Source organism: Erythrolamprus reginae, chromosome Z (assembly GCF_031021105.1).
Source record: "Erythrolamprus reginae isolate rEryReg1 chromosome Z, rEryReg1.hap1, whole genome shotgun sequence".
In the NCBI taxonomy this organism is placed as follows: Eukaryota; Metazoa; Chordata; class Lepidosauria; order Squamata; family Dipsadidae; genus Erythrolamprus; species Erythrolamprus reginae.
The window spans coordinates 97623962-97636613 of NC_091963.1; the positions used below are offsets into that span (position 1 = coordinate 97623962).

The 12652-nt window shown below is 35.3% G+C and overlaps 1 protein-coding gene across 7 annotated transcripts in view; it reads left to right on the top strand.

Moving 5' to 3' along the window:
* ANKRD17 (ankyrin repeat domain 17) overlaps nt 1-12652 on the top strand; it is a 133808-nt gene that overhangs the window by 32033 nt on the left and 89123 nt on the right. For all 7 annotated transcript variants that reach the window (XM_070726723.1, XM_070726724.1, XM_070726721.1 and 4 more), the window contains exons 2-4: nt 5985-6138; nt 8891-9047; nt 10793-10940. In XM_070726723.1, coding sequence (XP_070582824.1) covers nt 5985-6138; nt 8891-9047; nt 10793-10940 — 459 coding nt within the window. The remainder of the gene's footprint in view (nt 1-5984; nt 6139-8890; nt 9048-10792; nt 10941-12652) is intronic.

Consider the following 12652-nt stretch of genomic DNA (forward strand, 5'->3'; position numbering starts at 1 on the left):
TATTTGTCTGCCTGTCAATATTAGGTAGAATTTGTTAACTTGCACATAATGTTTTTTAGGAAAATACTATATTGAGAGGAAAGGTACTCAGATACTCAAAAGCCAGACAACAATTGATTTTCAGGCAGTTGGATAAAAAGGAAGGCCATGTCCTCTTTTAAGAACATAAGACGAGCCATGCTGAATCGGACCAAAACCCATTGAGTCCAGCATTCTGTGTCACATAGTGGCACACCAATTGTACATGGGAATCTTGAGCAGAAAGAGAAGGCAAGAACTCTCCCTTTCCCCTGACTCCCAACAAATGATACCCAACCAACATAGAGGCGGCACGTGGACATCCGTTTCAATAACCACTGATGCACTTGGCATCCATGAATCTGTCTAATCCTGCCTTGAAGCTAGTCAGGCTGACAGCTGTCACAACGTCTTCTGGAAGTGAATTCCAAAAACCAAGTTAGATCTCAGGTAACTCTATTCCAGTCCAATACCTTCATGTTAAAATTATTGAGTACTTAATTTGATTCCAAAATTATTGGAATCAATTAAATGCACATAATTTTTCATAGTTTAACTTTTTTATTTACATACAATATGCTTTCTTATTTACATACAATGTGCTTTTCCAGTATTTCAAATGTTTACATTTTTAGGTCCACAATCCATTTTAATAAGTTTTGTTATTTATATGCATTTCTACCCAAATTATATTAATCAGTTATTTCAATTTACAAAACTAATTTGCTTTAGCAGATTTTTATTCATTCCAGGTGTAATCCTTTGTATGGACTATTAACTATATCCTATATACAGTATTTTTAAAACTGAAGAGTATAGTATTTGATGATACCTTTCATACAGACAAAATGCTAATTGTACAGTGTAATTGAAAGATTAAAAAGATTTTGCAATTTTAAAAAAAATTGTAGAAATTCCGATTTTATTAGAATATTATTTATTAGGTCAAAAATAAATGCTTTCATGCTAGCTCTCTACATAGAGTTTATTTGTAAAATTAAACATGTTTGTAGTGAAAATGTTTAGGATGTCATGGATTTGAAAAAAAAAATATTTATCTGGTGGGTTTTTTTGGGCAGGTGGTAGTAGCCTTGAAATCAATTAGTGTTGAAGCTTAGATAAAACTGAATTATATACACATGTAAGTAATATTTTTAATATCTGAATTTTTATAGCAGTTCAATAGGGGGCGTCTTATTTATACCTTGCTTTATTGCACAAATGAAAGTGTGTTGCATATTTGTGGAAAATCATTATTTGAATTGATAAATTATCAATGTAGACAATTTGTTCTGTTCTATGAAAGGGCGCTCCATCTTTTGGGATTACTTGGGTATATTTGAGAATTGGAGATCTTCTCACAAAATGGCTGCTTTATGTTATATCCCTGTAGTTTTCTGTCCCCTTTAGTTTAAATTTTCATCTTTTTTTCTGGGCATACCAAATACTTGGACTCCAGTAACTTACAATTTTCATTATCAAAGAATGTATTTAGATCTGCATCCTATATATGAAATGGAACAAAAAGAGATTCTATGACTTTGTTTTTGCAGCATGCCAGTTTCCTCATCTGGGAAGAATGGAATCTGCTGTACTTTAAATAAAACATTTCCTATTGAAAACTTCGTTTCTTTAGCACATTATAATAAAATTGCAATCCTACAATAGTTTCTTCAGAAATAAGTTGTACAGTGGTACCTCGAGATACGAGTTTAATTCGTTCCGGACCTGGGCTCTTAAGTCGAGCAGCTCTTATCTCGAACGACTTTTCCCCATAGGAATTAATGTAAATAATTTTAATTGGTTCCAGCCCTCAAAAAACTCACAAAGTTAGTCTAAATTATGCAGAAAGACATGTTTTTAATGAAGAAATGTACATGTACATATAAATGAATAATGAAGTTTCTTTCACTTAACTTGTAAACTTTCTTAAACTTTTAAATTTACATATGTTCAACTTCTCTGCCACCCAATCCTGTAGGACAGAGGTCCCCAACCCTTTTTGCACCAGGGACCGGCTTTAAGCGATCAAGAGAGGAATGGGTGAATGAATGGACGGAGGGTGGGAAGGAAGGAAGGAAAGAGGGAAGGGACAGGAACAGAGGAAGGAAGCAAGGAAACTTATGAAAGGGGAGAGTAAGAGAGGAATGAGTGAAGGGAGGGAGGGAGGGAAGAAGGTGGGAAGGAGAAAGAAAAGAAGAAATAGAGGAAGGGAAGGTAAAAGAGAGAAAGAAAAAGAGCAAGAAAGAAAGAAAGAAAGAAAGAAAGAAAGGGGGAAGGGACAGGAACAGAGGAAGGAAGCAAGGAAACTTATGAAAGGGGAGAGTAAGAGAGGAATGAGTGAAGGGAGGGAGGGAGGGAAGAAGGTGGGAAGGAGAAAGAAAAGAAGAAATAGAGGAAGGGAAGGTAAAAGAGAGAAAGAAAAAGAGCAAGAAAGACAGCTGCAAGCACCCCCCCGAGCCCCCCAGGCCGGCTGCAACCTTTTAAAACACGCGCGCCGCTTCGCAGCTGTCTCCTGAAGCCGAACGCGGAAGTTAGCGTTTGGCTTCAGGAGACAGCTCCTTGGCGCTTGTATCTCGAATTTGGGCTTGTAAGTAGAACAAAAATATCTCTCCCCTCCCAGCTCTTATCTCGAGTTGCTCTTAAGTAGAGCAGCTCTTATGTCGGGGTTCCACTGTACTGAAAATAATATCGCTGTCTTCATTGATAATTTATAACAACATAAATTTACTGGATTACCATTAAATTATTTTAGTTAGCATAGTTAAAGTGATGGAGCAAGTAGCTTGGTTTCTTTTATCTCCACATTTTTAGGTGCTAATACTTATAACCAATGGTAACTTTTTAAAACAGCCAAGCTGGTGCCCTCAGTTTTTGTTCATTAAGCTGCATTTAAGTTTGATTCCCATAATTTATAGTTCACTATAGTCAACCTGGTACAACTTTTAGGAACAACTGATTAAATGCATTCTTGATCCTTATTATTAATGAAAGGAAACATGACAAAATAGAAAATCATAGTTGTTTTGTTCCTAGCAAGTCCATTTCTGTTATTGGTTTGAATTAATTTTCTTATTCATTAAAATGATTAGCTTTTATGTACCTGTTAAACTGTGGTGTCCTTAATTCTCTCTGAGCTTGATTGCTTGCTTGCAGATATTTCTGATACTGGTAATGTCAAGGACTTCACATTTAAATTTTGAGCTATATATATTCTCTTCTATTAGGATATTAAACTGTGTTCTAAACATTGTCATTGTTACACATTTCCATTTACTTGAATGTTTAAAAAAATATTTCCTAAACAAAACTGTACAAAAGTGATTCTTAAAGATTTGTGAAGATTTTTGTATATTCAATATTTCTACATAGGCATGAACTAAAATGTGTTCCGTTTCCCATGCTAGTCTTAAAACTAAATAAGGAGAATCTAGTCAAGTTTAAAAAATAACATTAGTGGGGTTTTTTCATTTATTTGAAGAAAATAATCCAAAACTATTGGTGTAGACAAAAGTACATAAGTAAACCTCTAGGTAATGTGTTCATTTGAAGGAGAAATTAGAGTCCTTTCAATCAATAGGATGATATTGATGAAACATCAATATCAAATGGATATCAAAAACCAAGGAAGCCTGGTTTAATTTAAAGAACAAAATTATTTATATTTACTATCATAATCTGAGCTTTGTAATGTGTAGAACTGTATTATGGCTCAAAACAAAACTTTTTCAGTACCAGAAAAATATAGTTAATATCATTTTTGGAAATGGTTCAAAAAGGAACACACACACACATACGAGGGAGAGGGAGAAAGAGACTTGTTTCCCACAGAAAAGAAAACATCAGGAACCACAAAGTCTGGGTAGGCATGGCTGGGGAGGTGATCATGTGACTGGGTGGAAGTGATGAGGTCTAGTTGGCTATGCCCAGTTTTTATGGCTCCCAGTCTTTTGTTTTCTATGGGAAACGGGCCAGAAACATGTCTATCCTGTCTGATCAGATCAGATAGATCAGAGGTCTCTAATCTTAAACTGTTTAAAATTACAGACCTCTGATCTATCTGATCTGATCAGACAGGATAGATGTGTTTCTGGTCCCATTAACTAAGGAATACTAATTGACAAGGTGGCCATATAAAATGAATGAATGAATTGTATGAATAAACTGTGTCTATATGTCTGTGTGTATGCGTATACATACTGTATTGAAAATTCCCAAAATAGAAAAGTGAACTCAGATTAGTAAAAGTATATAGAAATATATACTGTGTGACTTCTCTCCAGTCACATTTCTTTCTGTAACTTTGAAATATTTGAAAATTTTATATTGTTAGCCATATGAGTAGTATATTGTAATCCCTCTGGTCCTTTCTGTTTGGTTGCATCCATTATATATTATTTAATATAAAGTATATTGGATTATATATATATTTTGTTTTTTAAATTTGTATAAATTAAAGGTGATCTCGGTCAATAGAAAGTCACCCTCCGGGATTGAATTAGGACTTGTTTTTGAATAGGTTGGAATCTAAAAGTTCAGGTTTGTAGATTGGGATTGCTCTTTGATCCTGTGCTGTTCTCTGATTCTAAGGGGCAATGTGGGCAAGAAATATGTCAAGTTTAATGTGTCAGGTACAAGTATTTCTGGCTGTCCTATTAATAATTAAACATACATTGATATCATTGGAAGTAGACCACATGAATTCTGCTTAAAAGCTTAATTTGGGTCATAGTCCAGCAACATAGATCAACATACTTTAGGGGGTTTATCATGGTATTATTGGAACTGTTATTAATTTACTGGGTTTAGATCAATGAATCAAGACTTCAAATCAACATTAAAGGCGATCTGAAGGTGTGCCTCTAGTTATAATCTTGCTGAAATCAATTGGAAGATCCTTTCAATGAGATTTATACTTGTAAAAGTTGCTTACTCTCATATTTATAACATGGTATATTCAATATCATTCTCAAATTTAGGAACATGCTGAATTTGAATTGCTTAACTTTAATTTAAATTTTAAATTGTTCTAATATATGGTTCTAGTGTGACAATCCTACTGTTGTTTCTATTTCAACATGCTATTCATTACAAATTTACTATTTGATATATAAACTCAGCTTTGTTCTGTTTGCCTTATTTTACAAATGTTTAGCAAACTGTGGAAAGACATAATGAAATCATTGTAACAAATTTTGCTGCATTTACTAATTATATTTTCCGAACAACTGCAAAACATTTCTGGATGACTTTCTAATTCTTGATTTACTTGCTGTCTTTTAAAAAATAATTTTCATTTTGGCTTACTTAGGAATACAATCAGAATATAAGCTACTATATTCTGTAGGTTATTAGTACAGAAACTTGTTGGTCATGGTAAATTTTATTCCTGTTCAAATATATTTGTGTAGATAAATTAATGATTCAAGTGCTGTTGGAATTCAAGTGATGGTCACAGGTTTTAGTTTATAGTATTCAGACTAAATGAACTATCTTCCTAATGCAAGAATAAAATAATAAAACAATTTTAGTTGTTTAATAATTGGTGCAAAACAATTCTCTCTCAAGAATCTAAGTGGAAGTTTAAAAAAATCTTTAAAAAGAGGTTTGTGTGTCTATCTCAGCTCCTTTACTCAGGAATTCTATCACATTTTGACAAAGGAAAACAAAGTAATGTTAAGAATTTAGTTAGAGCAAAACATAGAAGAAATGATAACAATTGTTAGAAAATATAATAATTACAAATAGAAGAAATGATTGTGGTTCTTAGATAGTAAATTAGAAAAGAGAACAGAGAAGTAGTTAGAAGAAATGATTATAATTCTAAAAATTCATAAAACTAGCATAACATTTCATAAAACCAAGTAGATGGTTTTGAAACAAATCATTATAGTTAAATTTTCTTATATGGAGAGACCCTTATTTCAATATAAATATATGCATTAAAATTCATTTTTTTCTTTCAGGTGGAATCATTTACTTTGGATCAGGATGATTTGGAGAATCCAATGCTTGAGACAGCTTCAAAATTGCTATTGTCAAGTACTGCTGATGGCACTGATCTCAGAACAGTAGATCCAGAAACCCAAGCTAGATTAGAAGCTTTACTAGAAGCTGCAGGTAAATACACACCACTGATTTTGAAGAACAATAATTTATAGAATATTCATGATAATATTGAATTTTTTAATATATTATTATTAAATTTAGTTATTCAATTTGTATAAAATATCCTTGTTTATCAATTGCAATCTGTTCCATCAATTTTGTCATTAAGTGGTCCTAAGGAGAAAGAGCAAAAGAGAGAGAGGGATTTATTTATTGGATTATTTCATTCATTCATTCATTATTTTATATTGTATTTATAGTCCACCCTTCTCCTCGTGGACTCAGGGAGGCTTGCAAGAATAGAATCAGTTATCCCTAATTCATACTATTGGACGGAGCGGAAGCTATCGCTCATGGCCCCATGTCTGCCACATAGATGTATTTTTAATGCTTTTGGAAGGCGAGGAGAGTGGGAGTGGAACACTCTTCTCTGTGGTCCCGCCAGCCAGTAATGTTTGACTGACAGAAACTGAAGGTCGACTCTCTGTGTGCCCTAACAGGTTGCTGGGATATGTGAGGCAGATTTCCATAGAGAATTTGGTCCTACGCCATGTAAGGCTTTATAGGTATTAACCAACACCTTGAATTGCATTTGGGGACTGATCTGCAGCTTACAAAGTGCTGGACTGAAATGAGTGTACCTAGGTACACCCAACACGGCTCACATGGCTGCATGCTGGACTAAATGAAGTCTCATAACATTCTTCAAGGGTAGCCCCAAGTAGAGTGCATTGCAGTAATTGAGCCTCTAGGTGACGAAGGCATGAGTGACTGTGAGAAGAGTCGCAACTGGCACACCAGGCGAACCTGTTTGAAAGTTACCCTAGCCACAGCCAAGAGATGTTGCTCTAACTCAGTGTTTCACAATTATTTTCTCCCCCCCCCCCAGAAGAAATAAACATTTTGTCGTCACACACATGCACACACCCCGGAAACTATCCACCGGGATGATTGTTTGCAATATTCAGCATGTTTTCGCTGAAAAACTCAAGCAGCTTATCAGTGTGATTGGGATGTAATGTGTTTAAGTGACGCCTTAATTAATTTGGCTTCATGCTGTCCACTCTCAACATTTTTAACACAGTAAACATACCAGTCTTTACCTCGTCTCCCACAGTGAAGCCAAGCACTACATACATTTCATCATATTTCCTCGTCTTACCTTTCAGAAGATTCATTTTCTCCATCTCTCCCCTCCTTTCTTTTCATCCCTGTTAAATATTTTCCATGGTGTTTCTAAAGGGTTTGTTATCTGCACTTTATATCTCCTACTCTGGGCTGTGTGTTGTTCGATGCAAAAACCCCCAACTCCTTGTGGCAAAAGAAGCATGTTCCCTGGGGTCATGCGTCCCCCTCGCATCGCTCTGTGCGCCCCGGGGGGGGGGGCTGCCCCACTATTTGAGAAACACTGCTCTAACCTCTGTGGTTCTAGGAGGGCTCCCAAGTTATGGATCCGCTCTGAGTGGGTCAGAATCCCACCACCACCAAAGTGATGGACGGACAAGTGGAATTGTCTTTGGGAGGCAAAATCCACAGCTATTCAGTCTTGTCAGGGTTCAGCTTGAGCCTATTGATGCCCATCCAGACCCTCACAGCCTCCAGGCACATCACTTCAACTGAGATGCTTTGAAGGTCACTGGTTACTACCATCTCATTCAGATAAAATAAAAACTATAGTTTCCTCTGCCTAACTTTTTTTCAGAGAGGGTTTAACCACCTTACGTGGCTTAAACAAAGGGTCTCTTCCTGAACTCATTCTCTGCAGTACACAGAACATGATAACCTCAAGATAGCAAGTTACTAACCTCAAATTAGTAGGCTCAGGTTTGTGATCTTAATTAGTTGATTAGATCCCTCCTCAACCTGCTGGCACTGCTGCTTAAAATTTATCAGCCATTAGTGAGTTCTATATTAATAAGTTTTGTTATTAATGCACAAAATTTGATTGTAAATGTGTACATTTGTTGGAAAATGGATATTTTATTGCTATCATATCTACAAATGTCTGCCAATTAATAAAGTAGCTACTGAGGAATGTCTGTATTTGATTTCTGGAGTAACTTAAATATTGTAAATTTTAATTAATACATAACAAGGGATTTGTGTTGAAATTGGTGTTCACCATTATTTAATATGGAAATGCCTCCCTCACGTTCCTATAGTGAGTTTTACTTCATTGTATGACTATAACCTAGTTATATGAAAAAATGCTTTTGCCTATATAACTTGCCCAGACATTTTGATCTTCATTTGAAATCTTGGTGGTCCCTGTTATCAGAAATAAGCCATGTAATTTTGATAGTTTCTTATTTATGAATAATATTCTAAAAGTCTACCTTTGCCAAATTTTAGTGTCAGATTTTTTAAAATTCAAAACCGTTTAGAGTTTTCAGTCTTTAGCAAATACTAAGTATATTTTATCTGCAAATTATATATTTGATTTCAATAATCCATTTTAAATATTAAATGGTGTTGATTTGTTAGCTGTTCTGGAAATGAATTTTGAAATGATACCACTTCCAGAAAAATAAGTAATATTACTCAGTTAGCTTTTTTCCTCTGCTGGTTGAATGTGATTTTTTTTGTAGAATGTTACCACCTTATGAATAATATTATGATAATACTGTAATTGCATTGCTTTTTCTGTTACTGTTTCTCCTAAGCTTGCTATCACGCTATTAGTAGTGTGAATAGTATTTTGTTAATTTTCTTTATTTTCCTCTTTCTGGGTATAAAACCTCTGATCTGTGATCTAAAATAAAAGGAATAGGTAAGTTATCCACAGCTGATGGTAAAGCCTTTGCAGATCCTGAGGTGCTTCGCAGACTAACCTCTTCAGTCAGCTGTGCGTTGGATGAAGCTGCTGCTGCACTTACCCGAATGAGAGCTGAAAGCACAGCAAACTCAGGGCAGATGGACAAGTAAATATTTATTATTATTATTATTATTATTATTATTATTATTATTATTTAGATTTAGATTTGCATGCCACCCCTCTATGAAGACTCGGGGCGGCTCACAACAATAACAACAATGTAACAAATCTAATACATTAAGGGAATTGAGATATTCCCTTCCCCCTAGGCTTATAAAATTTATGCATGGTATGTCTGCTTGTATGATTGGTCTCTTAAATTGGGTTTTTTTAAATTACTTTTTATATTAGATTTGTTATATTTGTCTTTTTTACTGCTGTTAGCCGCCCTGAGTCTGCGGAGAGGGGCGGCATACAAATCTAATAATTAATTAATTAAAAGGAGTCGAAAACCAATTATTTAAAAACCATACAACACACTTGTACCATACATAAATAATATAACCCAGGGGCTCAGCTTCTCCATGCCTGACGACATAGGTGGGTCTTTAATAGCTTACGAAAGGCAAGAAGGGTGGGGGCAGTTCTAATCTCCGTGGGGAGTTGGTTCCAGAGGGCCGGGGCCGTCACAGAGAAGGCCCTGGGGCCCGCAAGATGGCATTGTTTTGTCGACGGGACCCAGAGAAGGCCAACTCTCTGGACCTAATTGGTCGTTAGGATTCGTGCAGCAGAAGGCGGTTTCGAAGATATTCTGGTCCGATGCCATGAAGGTCATTACCAACACTTTTAATTGTGACCAGAAACTAATCTATCTGAACTAATTTATCTGAAGCTACTCATTTCTTACATTTCTGCTTTAAAAATCAATTATTAAACGCACATATGCACAACACGCAGACACATGTACAAACACTATACAAATTTAAGAAAATATTTCTTCCTTAAATTGATATGTTCTACAGATCATTAGCTTGGAAGGCATTATAGAGAATTTACAGTTCTGCCTCTTCTCTGCAGGAAATTCTACACAGGGAATATTTGTGTGATCATCTGAAAGTGTCAACATAGAGTGGGGAGATCATCGCTAGCAACTGAATTTGTAGTCATAATTATAAGCTTAAAGGATTCAATTCATGAACTCTTCCTTAGCCATTTTTTTCCAAACACGACATTGCATATTGTGGTCCATGGCAAGACCATAGCAGGCATTTTGCACACAAGAAAAGAATATGCCTGTTATTTTTGTAAAAAGATTTTAGTGCAATTTTGAAATTGACTGTTTTGTTTGAAATGTAGTTTTGCAAGATTTCAGTCTTTAAATACTGCTCTGGTATAAGATACACACTTTTGGTGAATCAAGGACTACTACAAATTCTACAGGGCTTCAATTTATAGAGGTATAGGTCCACAAAATTTAGGGAAAATTAAGTGAGGTGTCAATTCTATACATGATACATTTTGAAATGTTTTGTATGTAAACTGTACATCCCCCTAAAGCACAGAATGGACTAATTTTCATATTATTGAACCATTTTGATATTGAAGTAGTAGCTTTGTTCAGATTAGAGCATTTCCAAACTGCTCAATAGATTACTTTGTAAAATTGCATTCTCAGAACATTTAAAAATAAGTACAGCAATGCTAAAAGAAGCCAGGTCTCTTAATAAATAATGGGCTATAATTTGAACATTTTGACACTGTATAATTGTTCATTTCCAGTAATCATAACATGTTTCACTGTATATTCATGGCATGTTGAAGTCTATATTTTATGTTAGTCTGATATCTCAGTTAAATATTAATATTAATAATATATTCATGCTACAAATAATTTCCTCTGTATCTCCGTAGCCGCAGTTTGGCTGAAGCTTGTTCGGAAGGAGATGTAAATGCTGTGCGGAAGCTGCTTATTGAAGGACGGAGTGTGAACGAGCACACTGAAGAAGGAGAAAGTCTCCTTTGTCTAGCCTGTTCAGCTGGATATTATGAACTTGCTCAGGTGTGTCTTTTTATGTTGTAACACAGAAACTAGACATTTTATTTATAACACATTCTGAACATGACACACAATTCAGTTTGTTAATATTTACTTTGGATTAAATCCATATTGTCATGTGGATTGGTTCAAGTTGAGACTTTGGTAGATTCCCTGCCATCTATCAAATTTCTGTAGAATCTCTTAGCCAGGCAGGATTTTAAAGATATCAAGGGGAAAGGTAATTTTCTCTCCCTTCCAAATTTCATTGGCTTTAGCAATTAATCAGGAGGAGTGCTTTGGTTACCATTTTGTTCTTTTAAACAGTAAGCAAGAGAAACTTGCTTTTAACCCTGAGGAGAGCAAAAATGCTGTGGAAGAGAAAATTCTAAGCCTGTTTTTTGTGTTAGAAGGAAGAATTGCTAGAGAGAGAGATTTCATCAGTGTTTCATGTCCCTTGCCTAAAATCATCATTCCATCTTAGTGTTGTTTTAATTTTTGTGCATATAGAAACTCTGTCTAGAATTGGACTTTGAACAGAGAGAACCACTGGTTTGGAATAATGGTAAAAGAGGCCATCAACATTAAAATTAAACAGGCCTTCAACAGAGGTGGGGGAGTACCATGCCATCTATCTCCTGTTTACAGTACAGTCCTTTCAGCAGTTCCATCAGGTGACCCTGGGGGCACAAATAAACTTCCAAGTGGCCTTAACCTCTCAAAGAGAGTGCTAACAAACAGATGACTTCAAGGAATATAAAACATTCTATTCTCCACCATTCAGTCAGAACAAAAGAAGGCTTCTTTGATCAGAAGCAAAACATCTTCAAAGAAAAATGAAGTCCAGTTCCCTTTTGAAAAAGCATCTCAGGTTCTTAGTCTCCAAATGTATGTTGCTGTGGTTTTTGATTTACAGCAATGTTTGCATTTTTCCTCTGGAAGTCACAACTAGTTACTGGGGTAATGGGAAGAAGGTAGGCCGTAGTGGTTTTTCATTAAATGTTAGGGTGTAAGAACTAACTCAGAAAAGACCACGCAAAAGTATATTGGTGAGAAATCACAAAATTATCCATAATAGACAGAGCATCTATCTAGCTTTTGCTTCATAAATGCTTGAGCAGTACATACATGCTTTCCAACCGTTTTGAAACTTAGAAAAACTTTGTATTGAATTCATTAGTTACTTTATTAAATGCATTATGACATATATCTAAATATTATACAATACAGCAGATACATATTAGACATGAAAAAATGATACAAATGAAAAGCACTTATCAGGAGCTCAACTTCTATATTTAAAAAATTGTAACTGAAGTCGAAGGTGAATTCTGAAGCTAAGCATAACTACCACCTGCTGCTTCTATATAGTGATAGATATAAAGCATTAATTAATTAATTAGATTTTTAAGTCGCCCTTCTCCGGAGATTCAGGGCAGCTTGCAACGTAAAATAGGTACATACAAATAAAACAGTAGAAATCGAAAATTAAAACTAAGCGTTTAAAAACCAAATTCCTTAAACATGCTAATTTACCAAACCTAAAAATCCCATGTCATTTAAAACCATTCATTCACATTCATCCCTGACTCTGTCATAACATAGGCTGGAACAGAGTGTCTATATTCCACAGCTGCTACAGAGAAGGCTCTTCCTCTAGGGCCCGCCAGCCAGCATTGCTTGGCTGACGGGACCTGGAGAAGACCAACTCTGAGAGACCTGACCAGCCGCTGGGA